Genomic DNA, 26,512 nt, shown 5'->3' with positions numbered 1-26,512 from the left:
CAGAGGGGTTTTTCTGGCCTTTTTTTCCCCCCTTAAACATTTGGTTGAGTCTTTGGCATGTAAATTCTCTGTCAGGTTGATTGTTCTTTGCCCTTTCGGTAGGATTAGTGCTCTAGGGGCTGGTGCTAATTTAATGAGTCATTACTTCCTTACTTCCGGGCAAAGACTGGATGCCCGGTTTGGTGTAGAACTTGATTACATGAGTCTCTTCCTTGGCCTAATAATAAAATAATAATGGACGCAGTAAAAGGAGTTTGAATATCTTTAATCCGTTGGTGGCCCTCACAACGGTGTATAATAATGTACCAAGTGGATCCATACAAGCATTTTAAAGGAATGGGTGATTGGTGATCCTTGTTAACAGCAGCTCTATCTCCAGTTTTAAACCCTTCACAGATTTTTTTTTTTGGTCTCCACTCCCACGTATCATTAATTAGCCATTCCCAGCCTGTGTGACTTGTGGACGGAGGTGAGAGACACAGGGATTCTGATTCCGAGGCCACTGTGGAATTTGAGAGATTCGGTTTCTCTTAACCTTTTAAAAACGCTTTATTGAAAACTGACACCGTTTCTCGCGTTCAGTTCATTTGTTTCTAAACCCGGGGTTCGTTCCAGTTTTGTATTTAGGCACCAAGAGGAAAACTTCCAGATGTTTTCATTCTACTTTTATGAGCATTATGTTGATAGGGTTCAAATTGGGAACTGAAATGAGTACTTGATATGAGAGCAATTTTTCACACTGTCCGTAAGCTCTTAGGGAAATAGATTGAAAATCAGTACGTCAAGTCAGTGGAGGCCAACCACCCAGTACATTTTCATTCCAGACAGGGTAGAGGTTATTGTAAGTGAATCCAGTTCAGTGTGGAGAAGGAGAAACGGGGAACGGACCGTGGCCCGGACACAGGGACTCTTGCTTGATTGCTGTTCTGTTTGACTTTTATTGTTGCCAGAGATGATAACGGTTAGTCACACGCAGGCTTACAGGCACACGCACACTTGTGGCCATCGGCGGGCTGGGTCCTGGGCTTGCCTTCTTGTCCATAACTGCTGAACGCACTTTCAGATGTGCCTAGTGGTGCACAGCAAAAAGGAGCACAGTGTCTCAATACTTAAGATTTGTCTTTTTACTTATTTATTTTTTTTGAGGGAAAGAGGGAGCAATTGGGGGGCGGGGGGCGGGGTGGAGACACACACACACACACACACACACACACACAGAATCCGAAGCAGGCTCCACGCCAACAGGCTGACGGCAGGGAGCCCGATGTGGGGCTCGGGCTCACAAACTGTGAGATCATGATCTGAGCTGAAGTCAGACGCTCAACCGACTGAGCCACCCAGGCGCCCTGGGATTTGTCTTTTAATGTTCCATCTCTCCTGTCTGATTAAACACACAGGTTAGCGTATAAGATAGCCCAAAGACCCATCCCTGCTTTCTTTTTAAGGAGTGGGGGGGAAACACTCCTTTATTTTTATTTTTACTTTTCTTTAGCATTGAATTCTGTCTTGTGGGGGGGGGGGGAGGGGGGGAAGGACTTCTGTTTTTAGGAAGCGGAAGACGCCAGCAACATGTTGAATTGTTCTGACAATACCCCCTGGCATCTTGCCCAGGTTAGCAGCGCTTTTGCTGAGCCGTATTGAAATCATCTCCGGGCCAGTGTAAAAAGTTTGCAGGTGCGGACATTCTGTCTGACTTGCCCAGGCAGTGCTTTACAACCCCATTGTGTTTCTTGATAAAAGGTAACCCCACCCTTCAATAAAGCAAAGATTGCCGTGTAACAGAGGAGGCTATTCATTGCTCCAAAGTAAATCGAGCAACCCTTAGTCACGAATAACAATTAGGAAACAATGTAATTTGAATTTTGTCAGGTTTTTGTCTGCCCAAATGCATCTTATGGGATGTATGTACTTCTTTTGGTAATTGCTTCCAAATTCGACTGGCTTTGGAAGCAAAGCTTGGTAGCTCTTTCGGACAAGCTTAGGAGCTCAGGTATCGCCAAGAAGGACCTGCGTTGGAAGAGAACAGATTCGCGACATGGGTCCCCACTAGGACCTCATGGTTATGACTCAAGGTTGGCAGTCTCTGGCACCAGAATTCCTAATGCTTTGAGGTCGACCAAAGGTGGTGCTAGGCGGTAGAATTATGTCTTCATCTTTTCCCAGCTCCTTTGCTCACCCTTCTTTTGTTTGCTGTTTTTCCTGGTGCTTAAGATGTAAAACAAAAAAACTTCATCAACAAGATAAATAATAGCTTGAGGTGGCTCTTTATTTTTTTTCATATTTTTTAAAGTTTATTTATTCATATATATATATATATATATATATATATATATATATATAGAGAGAGAGAGAGAGAGAGAGAGAGAGAGAGTGTGTGCAAGAGGGGAAGGGGCAGAGAGAGGGAGAGACAGAATCCCAAGCAGGTTCCGAGCGGTCAGTGTAGAGCCGGACGCAGGGCTCGAACTCACTAACTGTGAGATCATGACCTGAACTGAGATCACACGTTGGACGCTTAACCAACTGAGCCTCTCAGGGGTCCCTTGAGGTGGACCTTTAGGTGGAAGGCATTCCCTGGCAAGGGAGAGGGAGTGAAGGTCTTCCGTGCTCCTTCTCGGGGTGGGGTGGGGGGGCTGCGCCTCCTGCCTGTTTCTGGGAGGGCTGAGCTGTTCACCCCCTCACGAGACAAGGCATCCGGTTCTGTTAGGACTAGAAAGCACAGAGCAACATGAACCCCCCCGCCCCCCCGCCGTGAGACGTGAACCCAGACCCAGAACCCATAGTGCACCTTATTTTTCTCCAGTGGACCCGGCCTGGAAAAGCCTGGTCACAGAGATGGGCCCGTGCGGGACGCTCTCCGTCACCATGAGCGTGCAGAGTTCCGGCAGTAGTCTGAGCTATGTCTTTTCAACATTAAGAAGTTTTGATTTGCCCAAGAAACCTGCCATCCTTTCATGAGGCTAAAGGTTTCTCACCTTCCCCTCTGCCTTGCCACTCCCACCTCATTTATAATTAACCATCAGCTCCTCGGGTTTCTCAAATCCGGCCCCTTCTTTCTATTTCTGACACCAGTCCCAGTCACCTTTGCTGTCGCAGCGCTCTGTTTCCATTCCGCCCCCGCCCCATTCATTCTCCACACAGAGTGACTTTTTAAAAAAAACAATGCCAGTCTCACCATGTCACCATTGTCCCCAAGACGAAGATCTGAGTGTCTCTTGTCTCCACAGAGTCCTGGTGACCTGGTCCTTGCCCACCCCTTTTATTTGTATATATACTTTGAATGTTTATTTTTGAGAGACATAGAGACAGAGTGTGAGCGGGGGAGGGGCAGAGAGGGAGGGAGGCACAGAATCCGAAACGGGCTCCAGGCTCCGAGCTGTCAGCACAGAGCCCGCCGCGGGGCTCGAACCCACGAACCGCGAGATCATGACCTGAGCCGAATTTGGAGGCTTAACGGACAGAGCCACCCAGGCGCCCCATGTATTTGGTTTTGAACTTGAATGATTCAGCATGTTGTGACTTCCACGTGCCTGTCCAGCGTGCAAGCGAGGTGGCTCTGGCTTTGTCACTGTGGCGCGGCCCTTAGGGCTCTGTCAGCGCAGCACAGAAGGAAACGGACGTTTGGCAGTTCCGCTGGGAAGCGTAAGCTGCTACCCCGGCACGTCTCACCCACATTTTTGCTCCCAGACTGTTGACCCTCGTGATGTATTGATCAACTCTCCTGAGATTGTATTGGGGCAGAGTATTTGCTCCCCTTGATGGTAACGTGTGGTGCTGTTATCTCGGCCCCGTCACCCTTGTGCTTCACCCTGACCTACATCAACCGGTTGAGGTGGGTGCAGGCTGCAGGGGGTCCGTCTGGCCTGTGCGAGGACAGAACTCCATTCTCTAAAATTATTAACCCTGTAGTGACGGTCTTTCCCACCATTGCTCTTGGACATCTGTCCCAGATCATGCCTGCATTTTATTCATACGCGCGCACACACACACACACACACACACACACACACCCCAGATTAGAAAGACTTGGGTTTTAGACCTCCTTCTGCAGGTTTTTTATTTTATTTATTTGCCACGTGACCTTGGGCAAACTCCCTAACCTCTCTGAGACTCCATGTCCTCAAATATAAGGTAGAAATAATAATACTGATCCTGCCTACCTCACGGGGTTGTTGAGAGCACAAAATGAGCCTAGTGGAAAAGTCACTGTGTAGTTAGAAGGTGGTAAAATAATATTGTGATTAAGTAAGATCCGAGTAAGAAAAGTAGCCTCCAATCTGTGCCTCATCGTCGCAGCTAATATTAACAGTTCCAGTTCTCAGACTTTCAGACAGGACCAAGAAGAAATTTCTCTCCATAATATCACGCCGATGGCCTAATTTTCTGTGTCCTCTGATACGCTTTAACGTTTCATTTACTTATTTTGAGGGAGACAGAGACAGCGGGAGTGAGGGAGGGGCAGAGAGAGAGGGGGAGAGAGAGAGAGAGAGAGAGAATCCCAGGTCGTCTCCATACTGTCAGCGCAGAGTCTGATGCTTAACTGACTGGGCCACCCAGGTGCCCCCCTCCCCTAATTAGCTTTATTCTCGACCCTGCAGCTACCTAGGTGACCTTGGTGGCGGTTATTTGTCTGGCCTCTCTGGGTCTCAGCTTTCTTTAGTTTTAAAGTGGTAGGACCAAGCCTCCCCGCCTTCAGAGGCCCTTGTTTTCATTTCTAATAGTCTCTGCTATTAAGAGCTTTCTGTGAGGCATGGGGGCAACTGTGTTCTCAGGTGGAGCCCTCCACTAAGTCAACAATTGTTAATAAAGTTGGGATGACCCTTTAAGGAACCACACTGGCTCATCAGTAACCAGCCACGAATAATATTGTTGTAATTCTTAGCAACTAGGTCCAGATAACATTACATTCCTGTGGGGGACTCTTTCCCCGATGTGCTGGAGAAGGTTGGTGGATTTCAAGCCCCTCCAACCATTGGAGAGTTTCCTTGGCACCCAATATAGAGCTGTTGAAAAGCAATCCCACTGCTGGTTATGAGCCCAGAGTCTCATTAAGGTGAGATGCGTAAGTTTTTATCCTCAGATGGGCTTATTAGGAAGCCAGAGGCGCCCGGTCAGAATTTCCTGAGCTCTCTTAGCTGGGGAGACCATATCGGGGAGTACTTGAGTTGAGCCTTGGGGTCAGGAAAAGTGGAATCTGATTGCTGGTTTTGCCACTTACTGGCTGTCTGGCCTCAAATTAGTATTTAACTCTTCATGATGCCTTTTCCTCGTGTCTAGAATAGGGACAGTAATTGTGCCTTCCTCATGGGGCTGTGGAGACTTATAGATGGGACGTACAGGGTGAGTGGGAAAGGCAAAGATTAAGTGCTTGGGAAGCCTTAGGCTTTGTACGATTACTTATCTGAGAGGATGTTCAGGTGCCTAGCAGGGTGCCACTTGTGACTTTATTTGCCTTAGGGGTTGCTAACAGTTCTGCTACTTGCCCGTCTTTTCAGGTGTCAGGAGTCAGGAGTCGGTGTTACTGGGGGCAAAGGCTAGTGGTTTGGGGAACTCGTGAGAGAGACACAGAGACAGAGATTGGTCAGTGGATTAGGGGTTGTGCCTAAAGCACATCCAAAGAGCATCTCAGATGGTGAGATTTCCCTGTTTCTCTTTTGGGCTGGAACCTTACGGGTTGGGACCTCAATGATGTTCAGATATTAAGTGAAATAATGTAAAATGAACCTCTTCTTGGCCAGTGCACTCAGTTGTGTAACCACCACTATATTCAAGACCTACGACATTTTATTACCCCTAAGCATTTCCTCCCCTTACCCCCAGCTTCTGGCAACCATGGCCCGCCCTATCTTCATCATTTCATCTAGGTTCTAAAAAGCCTGGCGCGCCAGAAGTCCTGACATTTGCTAGGAAACATTCATTGTCACATCCGGCCTTTGCAAGCGGCCATGGTCTCCTCTGGGACTCCGGCTCCAGTCGGTGAGCCTTGCCGTGTTCATTCATCTCTTTGTTTAGCAGAAATTCACTAGCTGCTCTCAGACATCAGCCACGAGCCTGGGCTACGACTTGATACACAAAGTTCTAATCCCAGTTCTCGGCTCTCTCAGGAGCCACAATTTGGTGGCGAAGATGACGCATCCAAATAAAAAGTTAAAAGGAGACATAAAGAATTAACTTGCAGTAGGAGGCAGAAAGTCAGGAAGTGTCTCCAGGTCATGTCATGTTGTTAGTGTTGGCCGAGCAGTGGGGACCGCGAGTGAGGGGCGCTCTGGAAGGGGAGGTCAGACAGTTCTGGATGGTCAGGAAAAGGCTCCAGAAAGACAGAGGCATTCTGAATGCTGCCTGTTGCTCACCTTCCCCTTCCAACCAGTGTTACTGCCTCACTGAAGCCTTTGATGCTTCCCACTGGGAGAAAGTTCTCTACTGTCTTTTCTTTTCACACTGTCCTAAACTTCACCTCTCGAGCCTTCTGTGCTGACCAGGAGCCCTACGAGACAGCTCACAAACCAGGCCCTTGATGGCTCGGTCATGTCCTGCCCCTCCCCAGTACGTGACAAGTTGTCCTACGAAGTAGGTGCTCAGCAAATCTTCCGTATGTTGAATGATCGAGTCGGGCATTCTGGGCAAAAGCAGCGAGGGCGAGAGTTCCTGGTCAGAGAGTTCGCGGGGCTGTTGTAGAGAGGAAGACTTTTGAGCTGCTGTCATTGGGTACAGTCCCAGCTCGCTTGCCGTCTATTTGCAACGACAGTGCAAGAGAGAATTGAATTTTGGAGTATGGGAAGTTAACGTGGCTTCGATGGAAATCTAATTCATAGAAGAGCCTAATTGCCTTAGTGTGCAGGGTATTACTTGTAGCCAGCCCTCCTCGTACACACGCCCCGTTTGGCTTCTATCTGCCGACTGCTTTTAGGACTTGGGAAATCTTGTTTTCCTGCCATTTTGTCTTCTGTGCGAGAAGAGGCGGAAGAAACTCGAGAGAGGTCGGTGTCCGCACTCAGTCTGTGTCTGGTGAACTGCATAATTGATGCTGTCCTGCTCAAATAGGATAGTCCAGAGATAAAATAAGAATTGGGGAGTCTGCTTGCCATATATAGTCTGCCTTCCTCTTCTTTAATTTTGTCCCCTCCAGGAGAACTTAGACAACATTCCATTTCCCTTCCCTTCTGAATGCTGTGGCTTTGTGGATGGTTATCACATCCCCAGATCTCCTTCCCCAGCCTCGTGCGTGCTTTTCCTCTCTTCCTTCCAGAACCCGAGAATCCTCACTCCCTTCTCAAGCCTTCTCCGAGTAGAATCAGGTCATGTTCTCCCTACGTCGGGCTGGTCATTTCATCTCCCTCCAAAAAAAGCAATTAAAACAGGAACTCATTGGGGCGCCTGGGTGGTGCAGTCGGTTAAGCGTCCGACTTCAGCCAGGTCACGATCTCGCGGTCCGTGAGTTCGAGCCCCGCGTCAGGCTCTGGGCTGATGGCTCGGAGCCTGGAGCCTGTTTCCGATTCTGTGTCTCCCTCTCTCTCTGCCCCTCCCCCGTTCATGCTCTGTCTCTCTCTGTCCAAAAATAAATAAAAAACGTTGAAAAAAAAAAAATTAAAAAAAAAAAAAATAAATAAAAAATAAAACAGGAACTCATTTCTAAACAAAAATACCAGAGCAATGAAAATACTTTGAGCGGTTAAAACAAGCATTTGTCCATGATGGCAAACTTCTCAAGAAGATTGGAACACGGCGGCCTTCTTGCCTACCCTGATGGTCGGGAAGATGCGAGGGACACGGACACCGTACATAATCCACAGACTGTGTGACTTTGGAGAAGTCAGTCTACCTCTCTGTGCCTGAGTTAGTTTCTTAGTTGATCGTAGGATGATTGTGGTTTGCCTGTCATGGTCATGGGTGGAAATGTTAAAATAATTTACATGAGTAAAACATTGTGATGGCAAAGTATTTTGAGGCCCTTGGGAAAACACTGTTATTCCTTTGTTATTTCCATGGGTTTATTGGTGGCGGTTTTCAGGGATAGTTCATCCAGTCAGTTGCCAACAGAAGTCTAAGGTCAGTTCTGTTGGAAAGTAGGGGAGGGCATTAGGGACATTCGAATTAAAACCACCGTAAGATACCACTGCACACCTATCAGAGTGGCTGACAGAAAAATAGTGGCCACGCCAGAAGCGGACGAGAATGTGCGTAAATGAGATCATCCATACGTTGCTGGTGGGAATGGGAAACAGTACAGCCACGTCAAGCCAGAGTTTGGCAGTTGCTTGTAGAATGAAACATGAAGTTACCGTATGACCCAGCAATTGCATTCTTGGGCTTTTATCCCAGAGGGGTGGAAACTTAGGTTCACATAAAGCCTGAACACGCATATTCATAGCAGCCTTATTTGTAACAGCCAAAACATGAAAACGGCCTCCTTCCCCAGCCTCTTGGGTGCCTTTCCTCTCTTTCTTCCGTGGCTGGAGAGTTAAACAGGCTGTGCTATATCCACACCAGGGAATATTACTCGGCAGTGAACAGGAACCAACTGTTGGTATCCACAGCAACTTAGGTGAATCTCTAGGGAGTTGTACTGAATAAAAAGCCAATATAAAAAGGTTACTGTGTGAGCTCATTTATGAAACATCCTTGAAATGACACAAATTATGGAAATGGGGGACAGGTTAGTGGATGTCAGGGGTTAGAGATCATGGGGAAGAGAGGCTGAAGGAAGGTAGATATAAAAGAGTCACGTAGGAGATACTTGTGATGATGGACGTGTTTTGTATTTTGATTGTGCTGGCAAACCTGAAACTCCGTAAGTGATAAAATTGCAGAAAGCTAATTGCGTGTGTGCATGCGCACACACACACGCACGCACGCACAGGAAAACTGAGGAAATCTGAACAAGATGCCTAGAATGTTATCAGTGTCGGTATCCTGGTATTGTACTGTAGTCTTAAATTTTAAATTTTTTAAGTTTATTTATTTTGAGAGAGAGCGTGCCGGTGGGGTAGGAGCAGAAAGAGAGGGGAGAGAGAGAAGCCCAAGCAGGCTGTGCATTATTAGTGCAGAGCCTGATGTGGGGCTCGAACTCGTGAACCATGAGATCATGACCTGAGCTGAAACCAAGAGTCAGATGCTTAACCGACTGAGCCACCAGGCGCCCCAGGAATTGTACTATAATCTTGCAAGATGCTTGCATTGGAGGAAACTGGATAAAGGGCACACAGGATCTCTCTATTACTTCTTCCAACTATACGTGACTCTATAATGACCTCAAACTAAAAGATTTGATTAAAAGGAAGTTGAGGCAGGATTCAGAGGCAAGGTGGTCGGAAATCATCTTGTCAGTGTTCTGGGGAGCTGGTGCTACCAATGTGTGTTGGGCTGGGAAAACCATTCTGTTCCACTGTTCAGATATTCCATCCAGTGGGCATGTTGCCTACAGGGTAGGAAGGGGCTGGGAGTGTGAACGGAGCGCCCACAGCTGGACATGACACAATGGAGTGGGTTTGGGTGGTCCTTTCTCCTTAATAATAACATTTGGTAATATCTCTCTGGACCCAGGACCTGGAAAATGGCACAACAGCTTCCTTCGGAGCAAGAACAGAGGAAAGAAATGGGTCAAGTTCAGAGCACTGTCTTTCTGGCCCTGGGGCTAGGTCTGGATGCAGCCTCCAGTCCTGCAGGCTTGGCTGTGATTGGATTGAGTTTGGGACATTGCCACATGTAAGCACCATTGGCCAGCATGCTGGAAATAGCCCTGGGGAGCCAGGTTACTGGCCAGCTGCTTCTCTGGAGACATTAACCCAACGCTAAAGCTGTCCTTCAGTTTCGTGGCCGATGACATGTGGTGACTGAGAATCTGACTCCTGGCCATTCAGCTTTTTGGGGGGGGAAGGTTTTCTTTCTTGAGAGCACACGTTAGAATCGTGAATCAGGCATCGGCGCCTGATGGCTGTCTTTTCTTTGAAGTTGTAGGACAGCCACATCTGGACAGCAACATCGAGGATCAAGAGATTGTCACTAATCCTCCGGACATTTGCCAGGTTGTAGAGGTGACCACCGAGAGTGACGAACAGCCGGTCAGCATGAGCGAGCTCTATCCTCTGCAGATTTCCCCCGTGTCTTCCTATGCAGGTAAGGGGGGCAGGAGGGGAGCTTTGGAACTGGGCACAGATCAAGGTGGGGCAGCCCTCCAGGGTGGGGCCACCCACCCTCCCCACAGCAGAGAATCTCTCCTCCGCCTTGGGAATTATTCTGGCTTCATTGTCTCAATGAACATCTCCTCGGGTACTTTTGTTCCCAGAAGCCATAGCCATAGCGTTTCTTCACTCGATCGCCCATAACGTCTTGGTGCATGACTAACAAATACTATTTCTTTGGAGAAGTAGTACCTCTAAGGCTGTTTTGTCTGCAGAAATCTGGAAGGGTGTGTTCGGTGGAATCTGAGTTTGACCAAAAACTGGATAGAACCTCGGGGACCATTTCTTCCAGCTCCTTCATTTTTACAAGTGAAACACTTATTCTAGGTCACATGGCCAGTGAGGGTTTGGGTCAGGACTTGAACTCAACCTTGAGGCCTGGACCTTCATTCCAATCCGGCAAGTTTACTTGTTTCCACATATTTTCCCCTTCTTTTTCAATTTAGTAGAGCTTCTAATCAGGCCAGGTATCTGATTCCCCAGGGAAGGGCCACATAATGACCCAGGAGTAGGATTAGAACCAGTTTCATTTGGTTCTTCGATCCTTATAGAACAAACCAATGAGTCCTTTCTCTGCCAACATTACATCATCTTATACTCTCCGATGATCTCTGTTTAATTTTGGGGGGACTTGGTTATAATTAGGAAATATAAATCCTGAGTCAATGTTATTGCTTGCAAACATTACAAAAAGAAAGCAGACGTCCTATCATGAATAACTACAGTCAGCGCTCATAAATGTCGAGGAGTCCTTCCCAGTGTCCTTTCGTTAGGATGCTGCTCCCGTGACTGACACACAGTCGTGTTGGAATTGGGTTGATCATGACAGGTTCCTTGTGAATTATCAGCCACTAACCCAACCTTTTAGTTCCTGAACATCAACTTTCTGGGTTTGTTTGGTTTTTTTTTTTTTTTAGCTTATTTTTTAAAATCGTGGCTAAATAGACATAACACAGAACTGACCATTTTTGCTACCTTTAAGTGCACGTGTCAGCAGCAGTAGGTGCCTTCACAGTGTTGTGTCGTCACCATCCCCACCATCGGTCTCCGGAACTTGTTCATCTCGCAAAACTGAAACTCTGTCCCCATTAAACACGAAGTCCCCGGTCCCCTCCCCCCAGCCCACCGAGAGCGACCACCATTCTGCATTCTGCTTCTGTGAATTTGGCTACTGTGGGGGGTACCTCATGTGAGTGGAATCAAACAGTATTCCTCCTCTTGTGATGGGCTTGTTTCCTTTAATGCCCTCAAGGGCCTACCTTTCTTCTGTGCTAAGAACATACAATGAATGTGAGATCAAACCTTGCCTACAAGAACCTTCTAATCTGTCAAACCGGATAAGCTTGTCATTATTTATTTGTCACATTTTGAGCCCCTGCATGTGCCTTTATGGTCTTTGCCAGGCCCCAGGAAGAATAACTGCTATTTGCTGCAAGTTTCTCGTGCCCCGGGAACTGGGCTAACGGCCTGGTATCAGCTGACTTGTTTAATTATGAGAATAACCCTGTCAGCCTGGGTATCATCCTTATTCCCTCTTTAAAAATGACAAAACTCAGGCCAGTGTGAGTAAAGCAGCGTGTCTGGGGACGAACAACTGGTAAAACAGATAGAATCCACCTACATGTGGCTGGTGCCCAAAGCCTGTTCTTAACTGCCCCCCCCCCACCCCGCCCGCCCTCCCCTGTTATGCTGCCCTGGACAGCTGCACAGGGTTCTTCCGTTCAGTGTGCACCCACAGCCCTGATCTCAAGGACCCACCGAAGACGCAGAACGGCATGTTTATGCCTTAATTTTACAGCTGAGATAACACTAGGTTACTTTGCTTATATTTACGTAGCTATGGCTAAAAACGAGTGACTTTCTTCTACATCATGAGCTACAGGCATTATTCCACCCCGTGGGTTTGTTGTTTTAAGGGTTGTAGTTTTATTTTTTATTTTTTTATTTTTTTTAATTTTTAAAAATTTTTTTAACGTTTATTTATTTTTGAGACAGAGAGAGACAGAGCATGAATGGGGGAGGGGCAGAGAGAGAGGGAGACACAGAACCGGAAGCAGGCTCCAGGCTCTGAGCCATCAGCCCAGAGCCCGATGCGGGGCTTGAACTCACGGACTGCGAGATCGTGACCTGAGCTGAAGTCGAACGCTCAACCGACTGAGCCACCCAGGCGCCCCAAGGGTCGTAGTTTTAGAATAGATGTTTCTGTTTATCTGTTGAAGACTTTCCAAAGACTTCTTGAGGATTCCGGAAAGACATTTTCTTGCTATTCTTCCCTCAGTGGCATTTTGCCTTAGCAGAAGAATCCCAAGGACAGCTGATCCGTGCAGAGAGAAATGAAAATTTCATTACCCTTTTTAGGATATTTGCATAGATTTGAAAAGAAGGATTCCAGTGCAGGCTGGCAGGCAGCTGGGGGGTGTTGTTGGAGCCTGGCTTTTCTTTCTGGCCTTTGGTTCTTTCCATTGTTTTTATTGTCTGAATTCTCCAGAACCTTTTGGAGTGAGGCTCATTGGCTAGAGCCAAAATGTTTCATCACGGCTGCTTTTCTAGAGCTTACCGATGTGAAATGTACCTGTTACGGATGGTGGCTGGTTTAAGTCTTTTCGACAGGAGTTTTACGGCTTTCTGCTAGGAGAGGCAGCTCTTTGGTTGTAATTCACTCTTCTTATTTGCCGTTCCCCAGAAGGATAGGCTGTTTGTGTTTTCGTGATAAGATTCCTTTGTTTGGACTGGAATTCAGCTGTCGACTTCCTCCAACCATTTTCATTCACTTGTTTAGGAAACTGGTATTCGGAGGCTGTTGTTTATTATTTTTTTACCCTCACTGATCACTGAAATCTAATCCAGTAGCATTACAAAACCACATTCAGTTTTGCAAGTCTGTCTAAATTTTGTGGCGAGCAAGAAAAGAGGTGGTTTCTTCGAGTGGAGGTACTTGTGTTGGATGTTTGAAGACAATATAAAATTCTTGCTGGATTCTTAAAACTTTCACCCTGGGGAGAGATAATCCCAAAGGCCAACCTTGGGAAACTCTGGAGGACGGTCATTTTATATTTAAAGGTTTATTATAAAGTGGCGCCTTGCATGATGTATCTATGGCACCAGGATTTTATTAGGTAATTGATGGTTTAGTAAAAGAAACCCTTACAAAAGGGCTGGACGAGAGGATGGAGAAGAGTTAGAGGAGAGAATATAATACAAAGGATTGATTGGTTATAACCAAGAGAATGGAAATTGCCTATTGACCTGGAACTGGCAGTGAAGACTTCCTTAAGGAAACCATAGTAGGCTTGTATTTGGTTGGGTGGGGCAAAGATAAAAGTACTTTGAAATTAAGAACACTCTGATTTGAATCTTTTGATTGAGCTTTCCAGGGAGTTGAGCAAAGGATGGACGGAAAGAAATCCTTGTCAATCTTATTAATAAAGCTTATGGAATAAGAGCCTTCCAGAAAATGTACCAGGGTATCAGCATGCAAAAAGGCTTCAACACTACATATATTGCATGATTGCACATGGCACATATTGTGTAAAGACGTATTGTTTTCCTCCCCATAATGTTCCTGAGGTGTTTGGACAGTAAAAACTGTGCTAAAGTGGAGTGGGAACCCAAGGCTAGTGTCATCCTAGAACCACCGCTCTGGAAGAAGAACCTCAGAGATCAGCCTACCCAAGGGTTGACCCCCTTCCCTCTCACCAGTCACTTTCAGGGAAACTGGGACCACCGTGTTGAAATGAGCTACTCACGTACCTGTTACCGCTCTGCACGTACTTTATTTAAATTTTTTTTTTTTTACATTTTTTTTTGAGAGACAGAGACAGAGCACAAGTGGGGGAGGGGCAGAGAGAGAAGGAGACAGAATCTGAAACAGGCTCCAGGCTCTGAGCTGTCAGCACAGAGCCCGACGTGGGGCTCGAACCCACAAACCATGAGATCATGACCTGAGCCGAAGTCAGACGCCCGACTGACTGAGCCACCCAGGTACCCCTGCACGTACTTAGTCACTAGTGCTAGTCAAGCAACTCCCAATTTTTTTTATTCCATTGTATTCACAACCAGTAAAAAACCAAATCCAGACTAATCAAAAGGGAAAACAAAATAACAGTACAGGCTGATATTGGGCAGTAGCATTGACCCAGAAGCAGTAGCTCCAATGAACACATTTGTCACATACAAAAGGATCTCAGGGTGCCTGGGTGGCTCAGTCAGTTAAGTGTCTGACTTCGGCTCAAGTCATGATCTCATGGATTGTGAGTTCGAGCCCTGCATCGGGCTCTGTGCTGACAGCTCAAGAGCCTGGAGCCTGCTTGGCATCCTCTGTCTCCCTCTCTCTCTGCTCCTCCCCTGCTCATGCACTCTCTCTCTCTTTCTCTCTCTCAAAAAATAAACATTAAAAAAAGGGGGGGGGGGGTCTTGAGAATGGTAATGGTGAGGAAAATCAAGGAAACAGAGGAAAATGGGCCTGTGTGCACCTCAAAGACACTGTGAGCTGGTGATTTGGGGCAGCCAGATGAGCTGTAGTTATTCCAGAGAGAAGGGTCTCGGGTCCTCAGGCTGGAGCTTCACGCATCCATCTGCTCCTAGGTAAAAGGCACTCAAGGCCATTCTTTTAGACAACTAAAAAATCTCAGCTTGCTATTATGGAGCTGTTGTTATATACTGTTATGAAATGCAGTTACTTCAGAAGTGATCTTAATCTAGAAACCATGCTCTCCACTGACATTTGCGTTAAGTTCAGAACACGTATGTCTTTTCTTGTCTCAGACCGTCTCCCTGCAGTTGAAAACTGGGTACTTAAAGGCAGTTAACATTCTGACGGTGGTCATGGTCTCTGCGAGGTCTTCCCAAGGAGTCTCCCCAGGGTCTGCCTTCCAACCTGTCCCGCCGCTGGGGCTCGGGCTGTGGCGGAATCCCGGAACCTTGGTGGTAACTGCTCATTTTCACATATCTCCAGCCCCTGACACACGCCTGTTGGCGTCTGTGTGTTTCTTTTTATTTCAAGGGGAAAGGAACCGAAGATGATGGCATTTAGGGAGGGTACTTAGGAGCAAAAGGGGTCTAGACATGTAGGAAAGGAAGAGAAACCTTGGCTTTGGAGCACAAAGAAAGCTAAGCCTAAAAATGGAAAGGGGATCTTGAAATTTCAGCTGGAGGAGCAGGAGAGCTTCAGGAAGCAGGGCTGCTGCGTTCGGTGCCCGGGGCCCTGGGCTCAGACTCGCAGTTTTGTTTTCTCTCCTCTGTGCTGACTCAGGCCACAACTCTGGCAGGTTTCTCAACATCTCTGTTCCTCATTCTTCTTGGGAGTGGCAATACTGATTCCTGCCTCCTCGGGAGACCCAGCTAGCCCAAGGGTTCCGTGAGCAGGGGAATTTTCCTTTTTTGTTGTTTTTAACTTGTTTTTGTGTGGAAACGTTTCTTGTGCCTGGTGTTGCCAGCCAGCGTCGTTAGCGGCCGAGGCCCGGCCTTGTCCCGGTGGCTGTTGCTCCCAGTTGGGGAGGGAAGTCTTGTCAGTCTGAGGAGAGGAGAGGCCCGTATCCTATCTAGGTGCTCCTGGTCAGCCCTCGGGGATCACTCAGGCCCTGGGGGTGGGGGTCTGGGGGACAGTCACTGGAGGACAGTGGCTGATCCAGGCGTAAAAAGGCTCCAGGGTGGGCCCAATGTGGTCAACATTCTTGATGTGTCTGGTTAAGGAATGAATGAACCTGTGGCCGAGTTTATCCGTTTCTTCTTTAACCTTGACTTCATCGAGATCCTGCTCTGTGGCCAGTGCTCCGGGTGGGTGAAAAGGCTTCGTCTGGGCTGGAGCCATCGGGGTCCTGGCTGTGCCACCTGCCAGATGTGAGACTGGAGGCCAGTCCCTCAGTAGATTTAGGATGGAAAGAGGTAGAAGGTGCTAGAACACATGAGCTTTTCTGCATAAGCGGGGGGGTTGGGGGGGCGGTGTGGTAATAGGAGCTGCTCCCCGACTGACGATCTCAGTCAGGGCTGAACAAGACCCACGTGCAAAGACACCAGCACGGCTGACACAGCTCTCTAGAAAAGTACATTGTGATGCTTTCTCTAGGCCTTGTCTGTAAATGAATGACCCAGACTCCGAGATCTCTAAGGGTCAGTGTATTTCTCTGCCCTCTGTGCTTTCGTTTCTCCATGCTGCGAACACTGAAGAGCCGCACGCCATCATTTTTTTATTTAAAAACGAATTTTTGGGAGCGCCTGGGTGGCGCAGTCGGTTAAGCGTCCGACTTCAGCCAGGTCACGATCTCGCGGTCCGTGAGTTCGAGCCCCGCGTCAGGCTCTGGGCCGATGGCTCGGAGCCTGGAGCCTGTTTCCGATTCTGTGTCTCCCTCTCTCTCTGCCCCTCCCCCGTTCATGCTCTGTCTCTCTCTGTCCCAAAAATAAATAAAAAACGTTGAAAAAGAAAATTTAAAAAAAAAAACAAAAAAACGAATTTTCTTTTACCTAAAAAATTTAATTAATTAATTATTTATTTTAATTTTATTATTTTTAGATAAATTTTAAATAATTTTTCAACATTTTAATTTAATTTTTTTTTCTTTCTTTAAAAAAATCCTGTATGCACAGGTGATGTGTGATCAATCACTTGCTATTGACTTTGACTGTGTTAATCTCCGTGTTGTGCAAATCCAGTGTTGAGCAAGGCTGATGAACTCAGGATAAAGGTGTGCTATCGTTTATTGAGTGTATGCTGTGGGCCAGGCCCTGTGGTAGGCCTTTTCCCACATATCCTCTCACTGATTCATCACTCAGTCCTCTTTGGAAGAGGTCCGTACTCCTGTTTTACAGATGAGGAAGATGCATTTTGTGAAATTGAGTAACCTGCCGTGTGTCTCACAGCTGGCAGACTGAATTGGGATGGCAACCTAATTGGTTATCTGTCGCTGCACAACAACATAACCACAGACGCAGTGGCTTAAAACAACACACATCCATTATCCCGCCCCAGTTTCTGAGGGCCAGGAGCACAGGCATGGCTTAGTGGGGTTCTTTGCCCAGCATATTGCCTGCACAGACCTGTGGTCAAGGTGCGATCCAGGGCTGCTAGCTCGACTGAGGACGGAAGTGGTGGGGAGAGTCTTCTTCTAAGCTCACATGGTTGGGGGCGGGGGGGGGGGGGAGATGTAGTTCTTTGCAGGTTGGCAAACTGAGAACCTCGGTTTCTTGCTGGCTGTTGGCTGGAAGCAGCTCTTACTTTTTGGTCATGCAAACCTTCCCAACATGGCTTCCTCAAAGCCAGCCAGGGAGGAAGTCTCCTCACGGGACAGCATTCGGTCCTCCTTAACGTAACCACACACATCCCATCGCTCACTGTGTTCTGTTGCTTCAAACCAAGTCTCAGGTCCCACCTACACTCCAGAGGAGGGAATCCCAACAAGCAAGTAAACACCAGGAAGGAGATGAGGATCATGGGAGCCCCCCTAGAATCTGTCTGCCACAGCAGTAACCCGGGTGGGAAATGTAACTTTATAAACCCAACATAGAAGTATGAAAGGGACATGAGGTAAAGGACCAGATCCAAGTAAGTGGGGGTAATCCAGGAAGGCTCTGAGTCGGGACTTGAGTGGACTGACAGGGATGGAAAGAAAGCACGAGTGGGGTGCGTGGATGGATCAGCCCTGAGGAAAGGGGGTGAGGCAGACGCAGGAGGGAGCGGAGAGCAGATTGGCATCCTGGGGACCAACACCCCATCCTGGGAGGCAGCGGCCATGAAAAAACATAGCCTGGCCCCCAGAAAGGGAGCTACCCCCCAACTCTAAAACTTTTCTCGGGAGGGCCAAAATCAGAGACATAAAATCCACTGCAATGTCTCCCGAGTCCCAAGTGCTTAACTTTACAAAGGGGTTGAAGATGAGTTCGCTGACCCATTTCTTTTGGGGAAAAAAAAAAAAAGAAGAAGTGCTGATATATTTTTCAAATACTGCCTGAGCCTCACGACAGTTGGAGCGGCAGGAATGATGGCCCTGTGTTTTTCTCTCTGTGAACAGAAAGCGAAACTACCGATAGTGTGCCCAGTGATGAAGAGAGCGCCGAGGTAAGCATGGCGGCCGCCACTCGGCTCCAACCGACGCTGTGGGAAACCATTTCCATTCCCATCCAGCACCTCGGTGTCCCGGCTGCTGGTTAAGCTGCTCTGTGTTTGATCATGAGTTTTCCTGGAGGAGTGTGTGTGTGTGTGTGTGTGTGTGTGTGTGTCTTAAAATATACATAACATGAAATTTACCACACTTTTGGATTTTGAATTCTAAATTTAAGCTTTGGGACCTGAGCGGGAGGCAAGAGAGTGAGATGTTACTATTAGAAAAAGAGGCTATGACGGCAGGAAAAGGAAACTCAAGTGGAGGCCAGGAACTGTTGATATTCTCACCACTATAAACATCCCAGTTCAGCCGCAGAAATAGAACGTCCAAGTGGCCAAGAGCAGTGACCGGAAGTAACTGTCAGAAAGTGCTAATAAGCAAATGTATCGGCACCTTTACCTGGAGTCCCCTCTCTCTGTGATCGGCGCCGAGGCTAGATGTGTGTTCAGTCTGGATTCCCAGTCGCCTGCTTCCCATTTCCCTGCTCGAGGCTGGGCTCACACAATGGCAGGAAATGGCTGTAATGTGATGGAAAGCATTCCTGCTAAGGGCCTGCTTTGTGTCTGTATTTGAGGTAGAGAGACTGACCGACTAATGGTTGTTTTTAATTCGTCATTTCCCAGTGTACTAAATACTTCAAATAAGAGTCCAGGTTTTCTGCAAAGACAGGAAGCGTAGATGCTCACATGCCAACCCTGTTTCTTCAAGGTCAGAAATTCCAGCTCATCCTCTGAGCGAAGCCACCTTGGAGGCCCCCTGTTTGCTCGGCACACTGGAGCTCTAAGCTATACCCATTTGAAGACAACAGAAGGGCTTCTACCCTCCGAGTTCCTCACTTCCCTTTCTCTGAAAACGCAGATTGACTCACAGATTGGATTGGGCCAGGAGTGAGGAACCAAGTCTCTATGACAGACCAGCCATGATGACCTAAAGCCCAACCTAATGATCAGGCTGGGTGGTTGGAGGAGAGGGGAACCAGAAACCCAAGTTGCTGCCTTGTTTTCCTGCCTTCATAGAACAGTCTTGCCTGTTTTTTCTGGGAGGTAGCAAATGGGAATTGATAAAAAGGGAAGAGAAACCATTGCTTGGGATGTGAATAGCTGGGTATGGATGTCAGTTGAGGGCTGTCGAGACGCTAAGCTTCTGTTCATTCCACGCCTCTTAAGAAATTCATTGAACACACCGACACGTGGGAACAGTGGTGCCTCTTTATAGAAAGCCGTTCCGTAGAAGGCAAAGAAAAATGATGTATCTCTCGATTATTTTTCTTTGCAAGGGACGACCACACTGGCGGAAGAGGAACATTGAAGGCAAACAGTACCTCAGCAACATGGGGACACGAAGCACCTACCTGCTGCCCAGCATGGCAACCTTCGTTACTTCCAACAAACCTGACCTCCAGGTCACCATCAAAGAGGAGAGCTGTCCGGTGCCTTACAACAGCTCGTGGCCCACTTTACCAGACCTCCCCCTCCCGCCCTCCGTGACCCCAGCGCCCAGCAGCAGTCGGCCGGACCGGGAGACGCGGGCCAGCGTCATCAAGAAAACGTCAGATATCACCCAGGCCCGCGTCAAGAGCTGTTAAGCCTTTGACTTCCCCCGGTGGTCGTTGGGATGTCTTGGCTGTGTTTTGTTGTTTGTTTGTATTTTATTTTTCTCTCTGACACCTATCTTAGACAAATCTAAGGGAAAAAGCCTTGACAATAGAACATTGATTGCTGTGTCCATCTCCAGTACTGGAGCTTCGTTTTAACTCAGGACTCCAGCCCATTGGTAGACGCGTGTCTCTAGAGCCTGCTGGATCTCCCAGGGCTGCTCCCTCAAGTTCAAGGACGTCATAGGACCAACACCCACACGGGCAGCGCGGTGCTGCATTGCCTGCGGTCAAGGCCAGCACAGTGGAGTGGATGCCTCAGAACGGATGAGAAAATGTGAACTAGCTGGAATTTTGTGTTCTTGTGAATATGTACATAGGGCAGCACTAGCGACGTTGCAGTCTGCTTCTGCACCTTATCTTAAAGCACTTACAGATAGACCTTCTTCTTGTGATCTCGCTCTATTTCACGGCACATTTCAGCGTTCCCCCTTCGCGGCCCTTTGTGTCCTGCCTCCCGGCCCGGCCCCTCCACTTCCTTTCCTCCTTGTCCTCCCCACAGAGGCTGCGTTCCGCATCCCTGAGGAGGAGAAGAAGAAAAAGAGCTTCTCCACAGATGTCCCATTTTTAAGACTGCTTTAAAAAAAAAGAAAGAAAGAAAGAGAAAATCTAATCTGCTGTGCTTGAATGCCACGCGGTACAGAGGAAAACTATCATGGAGATATTATGCAAATTCCCAGATTTGAAGACAAAAATATTCTAATTCTAACCAGAGCAAGCTTTTTTATTTTTTATACAGGGGAATATTTTATTCAAGGTAAAATTCTAAAGAAAATATAATTGTTTTTTATCTTTTCTACAGCAAATTTATAATTTTAAGATTCCTTTTCTTGTTTATCAGCAGTTGTTATTACATCCTTGTGGCACATTTTTTTTTAATTTTGTAAAGGTGAAAAAGCTTTTATGAGCTCATGTAGCAATCAAATTATCCTGTGGATTGATAATAAATGAATATGATATATAGTTAAATTTTTAATGGGCATCATGCCTGACTTTGTCTGTGTCTACTTGGGAGCACCACCATGGGACAGGGCTGGCCAAGTATCGTTGCTTCTTGGGCATCAAAACTTTCTCCCATTTCAACCACGAGAAACCCCGGGGGGTTCTTAACCATGAGGACCAAATGGCCTCTTCTCTCGAATGCTCACCATGAGCCAGGTGCCAGGCTGCGTGTTTTACAGGAGTTCCCTTTCTCACTCATCAAGGTTGTGTCCGGGAGAGAGACTTCTCTCCATTTCACATGGAAGAAATGGTGACTTTTAAAATGCCTTTGCTCAAGGTCACATGGGTAGTAATCAAGGGCACGAATGAAGCCCAAGTCTGGTGTGACTGTGGAGGCAGTCATTTACCTGCTCCCCCCTCTCCTTCTCCACCTCTGTGCTTTTCCTGTTCTTCCCCATAGGCTTATACATAAGACGAAAATTTTGTATTTTTAAAAAAAAATTTTTTAAGAACGTTTATTTATTATTGAGAGACAGAGTGTGAGCGTGGGAGAGGCAGGGAGAGAGGGAGACACAGAATCTGAAGCGGGCTCCAGGCTCTGAGCTGTCGGCACAGAGCCCGACACGGGGCTCGAACTCACAAACTGTGAGATCATGACATGAGCCAAAGATGGACGCTTAACCTACTGAGCCACCCAGGCGCCCCTGAAAATTTTGTATTTATGTCACACACCAGGCCCAAGGGCAAGACGTTTTCAGTAACAGGAGGTACCTGTTGGGTTCCTAGTCTCCATCAGTCCTCATTCCAGACCCTGACCCTTAGGCTGAGAAGCTGTCCTCAGTACATAGGACATGTCTTTTTGCATGAGAAAACTCCAGACTCCACCCATTTGTCATTTCAAGGTGTATACCTGACCTTGGCAAAGCCACTGCGCTAACCTCTCCTGCTTCCGAGATGTCTACAAAATCCGAAAACTGAGGCTTAGCTGCCTGTCTGCTACCTCCAAGGTTGTGGAGGAGATTGCCAAGTTAATTTTTGAAAAGGTTCCTTCAATGAAAGGACAGTGAGCTGTTTTTATGCTTTTCTCCATGTGTGGCTACAGACATAATGAGTGGTCATAACATTATCCAGCCCTGAACGGAAATTAACTGAAGCATTTTCCTGGTTGATGTGTTGAAATGCCACATCTGGATGGTTGACTGCTTCTGCGAGGAGCACTTTGTGGACCGTGTGTTTACCTCAATTTCATGGGTGAGCCTCACTTTCTTAGTGAAAAAAGTCCCAGAGAACCTACTCGTCTTCAGAGTCCTAAATAGAGGAGTCCAGCTCTCTGTGACTTGTATCTAAGTCCTTTTACTTGACCCTCCCATTTTAAAATAAATTAAAAAAAAAAAATCGTAGCAGAACGTGGCCCTAAGCCACGTGGCCTGGCAGTCACTGGTTTGTGGGTCGCTCCTGGTCCCCGTCCCCTTCTCTCTTCCCAGCTTGCTTCTCTGAGGAGCCAGCTCACATCCTGCCCCTTTGCGCAGCTCTGCGCCACCCCCGCTTGCGTCCCTCACCTCTGTGGGTGTAACCAAGACTTCCAGAACCTGGCCAGGTGAAAGAAAGTTCAGGATTTGGAAATGCACAATTGAAGTCCCAAGGATAATCATCCATGGCGGTGGAAAACAGAACCCCGTTTAAATTCTTTCTGAGGAAGGCTGTATTGTTTCTAAGTGTTACTAGCCAGTTGTGTAGAAAACAATGGTGGGGGGGCGCCTGGGTGGCGCAGTCGGTTAAGCGTCCGACTTCAGCCAGGTCACGATCTCGCGTTCCGTGAGTTCGAGCCCCGCGTCAGGCTCTGGGCTGATGGCTCGGAGCCTGGAGCCTGTTTCTGATTCTGTGTCTCCCTCTCTCTCTGCCCCTCCCCCGTTCATGCTCTGTCTCTCTCTGTCCCAAAAAAAAAAAAAAAAAAAAAAAACGTTGAAAAAAAAAAAAAAAAAAAAGAAAACAATGGTGGGGGTTGACATGAGGAAGAAAAGCAAATGAGATGGGGCATCTCAGGGACTCAAGCCTCAGACCTTGTTGTTGTCAGTTAGAGGAAGTACAAGGGACATGTGCTCCGTTTGGCTCGCGCCTGTGTGAGCTGATAGGCTTTTATGATGGGCTGTGTGTGTGTGTGTGTGTGTGTCTAAGTAGCAAGTTCGATGGAACGACTTCTGGAACAATAATCTCCATTCTCTGCAGCCAGCATCCAGGGCTCTCCCCTGATAACAGAAACAGTGTACAGCTATGAGCTGTGAATCCAGTGACAGGATCTTTCTCCCAGTCAGAAGGCCGAGAGAACCCAGCACATCCTCCAACTGCACAAGGCTTCCAGAACACCATTTGCAAGTATCTAAATAAATCCATGCTCAACCGTAGCATTTTTTCAATGTTTTGATGAAGTAACTGCCAAAGGAGGTGTTTAGTCTGTGCAAATGTATTTATAGAGGAGAAGAAATACACATGGAAAGAAATCCACACAAATCCATTGGACATCAAACCCCCCCAGACAGTATCCCTTTTTTGCTCCTCACTTCTAAAGTATACTAAACTATCAGGTACCCACTAAGGAGATAAAAATTTTAAGAATGAGGAAGATTAGAGATTTGGTCTCAGCATTCTGAATTTTAAAACTTGTGCTTTTGGAAATATTTTGCATGTGAATGAAAAAGACGTTAAGCCCCAATGGCCTCCTGCCCTAAACCAGAGAGAGGGAACATTAGACATTCCATTTGCTTGAGGCTATTCTTTGAACGTTGAATTCATTAGGTTTTAAAAGCCCCTGTTATTCTAGCTGTGGACCAACAGACTCAGATAAAAGGTGAAAATAAGAACCCCACTCTTCTGCCAAATTTCTACTGAAGAAAGACAAAGAGCAGGCGAGGAAGAGGTTTGCAACGAGGTAGCCGAGAAGGGTCCCTGGCATGCAGTCTCAGTACCAGTTTTGGTTTGGAAAGAGAATGGAAACAGAAACTGGTTTTTACCTGGTGGTGTTCAGTTACCTCATCCTAAAATTCCATCCAGTGGTGTACCCAGGGCCATGATGATCATAGCCAGCGGGAGGCGAACCTGACCAGCCAAGGGCACCGGGAGCCAGCTCTGCGTCTGTTCCCGGGCCACAGTGGACCCCTTCCCAAGAGTGTCACAGCCCACGGGACTGTAGGCTTCTCGGGGCTGTGTCTCAGTCATGCCTGCATCCCAACATGAGGAACAAGGTTGGCAGTCACCCCCAGAATCTCCTCCTCCTCCTCCTCAGAGATCGACCATTCCTGTGTCAAAAGGACAGGGCTGGGGCTCGGGAACGTGGCCAGCCCCAGACCTCGAGAGGAGCCCCACGGCGTGCCAGGAAGGTGCTGGGTGAAACGTTAACACCCTGAGGCTGCCTGGCCTCTGGGCCCCAGCGCGCCCTTCTGGACACTGACCCCGTCCCCCCGCTGCAGCTTGGGCATCCCTGGCTGTGCTGTGGGGGCAAATGAGGGTTTGTTGCGTTTCCTTCTGTGGCTGTGCTAACAACAGGTGCAGGGGCTCCGTGTCTCTGCTACTGAAAATAGTGCCTGGAAGGAAGGAAGTGGCCAGGCCTAATAGCTGGTTTTAGCAGAAATGTTAAGTCTGTCCAAGAACTTGAGTCATGCTGTGGAAGGAGCAAGATGCAGGACATTTCAGAGTGCACACAGTCCGAAAAACATTTTCTGGAGTCCTTTGACCAATTTCATTAGACGGAAAGCTGCATGTGCACTTCTGTTCCTCTAAGCAAGCTGCTCTTTGGAAGTTTGGTCATTTGCTCTGTAGCTGCTCTGTAAACACAGGGGAATGGAGAATGCTGGCTCCGGGGAATGTGTTGTGCCGGGATTGTGCAAGCACCGCTCGGTGAACCCCTTACACGCGTGGCTGGAGAAACACCACCATCACATGCCATGGCCTGCGCAGCACCAACAGTTGATTTTAATAACACAACTGTTTTTGCAGGTGCAAAAAATTCCAGAGCGATTGCATCTCTCAGTTTCAGTTTTGGTTGAGAAGAACGTTTCAAAATTGAAACACCCCAACACCCATCCACATGAATCCTCAGGGAAGGAGAATACCCAAAATGTTCCATCTGCCAAAAGCTTGGGGCCTAGATCTGAGGATGCTCATGTTCTCCAAATTCTCCCCAAGGCACCAGTTGAAAGGTATTGACATTTCGAATCAACAAGTTATATGCTTGAACCCGCTGTCTGAAGTTTCAGGATAATGTTAGCAGCTAAAGAAGGTGAGTTCCTTTGGATTAGGGATGGCTAAGCCTTTATTCACTCCTAGAAATAACATTGATAAATATTCTCTGTGGAGTTCACTGTTCTGACTCCCAAAGAGGTTATAAACTCGGATTTCTCTTGTCTTTCCCAGAGGATCTAATGCGATAAATCCTGCAGTACCTTTTTCTCTGGGAAGTTCACATATCGTAGTCTTAATGTAACTGTGAAATACAGAAGAGATATTTCATATTCATAGGCTGAGCTCCAACACATCCAGGGTAGAGGCAAACAGGAATCTTAGTAAAAGTGCAAATTACAACTCCAAGCCTTTGCTCAAATTTCACCCCATGGCTTCAGGGGTCACAGCAACACGGCTGTGATCTGGGAATGAAGACACAGGCTGTTTGAATAGATTGATGTTTGCAAACTTTTATGTGCAAAGTTGATTTAAAGTAATGTGATTCCAAATGCCTTTCTGTAGCATCTCATGAATTTAATTAGGGTCACCAATCATCTTGGTTTGCCCAGGACTGAAGGAGTCCTGGGATCAGGGGGCTGGGCCAGCGGGGGGGGGGGGGGGGGCGGCTTTAGTGGTGAAACTGAGAAAGTCTCAGGCAAGCTGGGAGGAGTTAGTCACCCTAAATTTAATGCCAAGATCCAGAGAACAGATACCATTTTGTGTTCTTTGAGGATTTTCTAAACCTAAGTGGAAGCTTCATGAGGAGGTGTTATTGAGGGTATATTGTTGATGAGTCTATTACTAATACATTAATTTAGTAGTAGTGTTCTGTTAAGAAAAGATTCACTCATTGGACACTCTCTATTGTGTTCTCACTAGTTGCCAGGGCTGTTCTAAGTGTTAGAAAACTGTACAGATACGAACAAAACTAAGTCCTTGTTCCAGCAGGGATGGACAGTCAACCAATAAGTCATCTTTGAGTGACAGTAATAAATACTATGGAGAAAAATAAAGCTGGGTAAGAGAGATAGGGAGTGAACGGGGGTATTCAGACTTTCATTTTAGAGCTTAAAGGATCAGTTGAAGTGTTGGCAGTTGCAAAGACCAGCAGTTAGTGGGAAATAAGGAAAACAGTGTGTATCAGCAGGGTTCAGTTGCAGGAAACAGAAACCACTCTAGCTATTTTAGGCAGAAAGGCAATGAACAGAGAGAAGCAGGTGTTTACTGCATTGTTTGGAAAGCTGGAGGAGCTGACTTGGTTCCATAGCTGCCACTGCCATGAAGCTCGGAAATCAGGAGGCTGCCGCTGTAAGGAATGACTGAGAACACACTGCTGTCCCTGAAATGTGAGAAGTAAGAAGTGCCTGTCACCCCCCTTCTGACTATCTCTTAGCACCCATTAAATTAGTGACCAAAAGCCCCAGTGTCTC

The 26,512-nt window shown here is 47.3% G+C and overlaps 1 protein-coding gene and 1 long non-coding RNA gene across 9 annotated transcripts in view; both read left to right on the top strand.

The window, feature by feature from the left end:
- Positions 1 to 20,901, top strand: part of IRF2 (interferon regulatory factor 2) — a 92,624-nt gene extending 71,723 nt beyond the window's left edge. For all 8 annotated transcript variants that reach the window (XM_058719977.1, XM_058719979.1, XM_058719981.1 and 5 more), the window contains exons 7-9: positions 9,946 to 10,110; positions 18,179 to 18,225; positions 19,548 to 20,901. In XM_058719977.1, the coding sequence (XP_058575960.1) occupies positions 9,946 to 10,110; positions 18,179 to 18,225; positions 19,548 to 19,856 (521 nt within the window). In that variant the 3' untranslated portion in view covers positions 19,857 to 20,901. The remainder of the gene's footprint in view (positions 1 to 9,945; positions 10,111 to 18,178; positions 18,226 to 19,547) is intronic.
- A 1,959-nt stretch (positions 20,902 to 22,860) lies between these two features.
- Positions 22,861 to 26,512, top strand: part of LOC131506405 (uncharacterized) — a 61,159-nt gene continuing 57,507 nt past the window's right edge. The window contains exon 1 of the long non-coding RNA XR_009258913.1: positions 22,861 to 25,140. This is a non-coding gene — a long non-coding RNA (uncharacterized LOC131506405). The remainder of the gene's footprint in view (positions 25,141 to 26,512) is intronic.

Source organism: Neofelis nebulosa, chromosome 3, assembly GCF_028018385.1.
Source record: "Neofelis nebulosa isolate mNeoNeb1 chromosome 3, mNeoNeb1.pri, whole genome shotgun sequence".
Classification (NCBI taxonomy): domain Eukaryota; kingdom Metazoa; phylum Chordata; class Mammalia; order Carnivora; family Felidae; genus Neofelis; species Neofelis nebulosa.
Note: the sequence above shows the minus strand (reverse complement) of the source record. Positions and strands in the feature narration are given on the sequence as shown.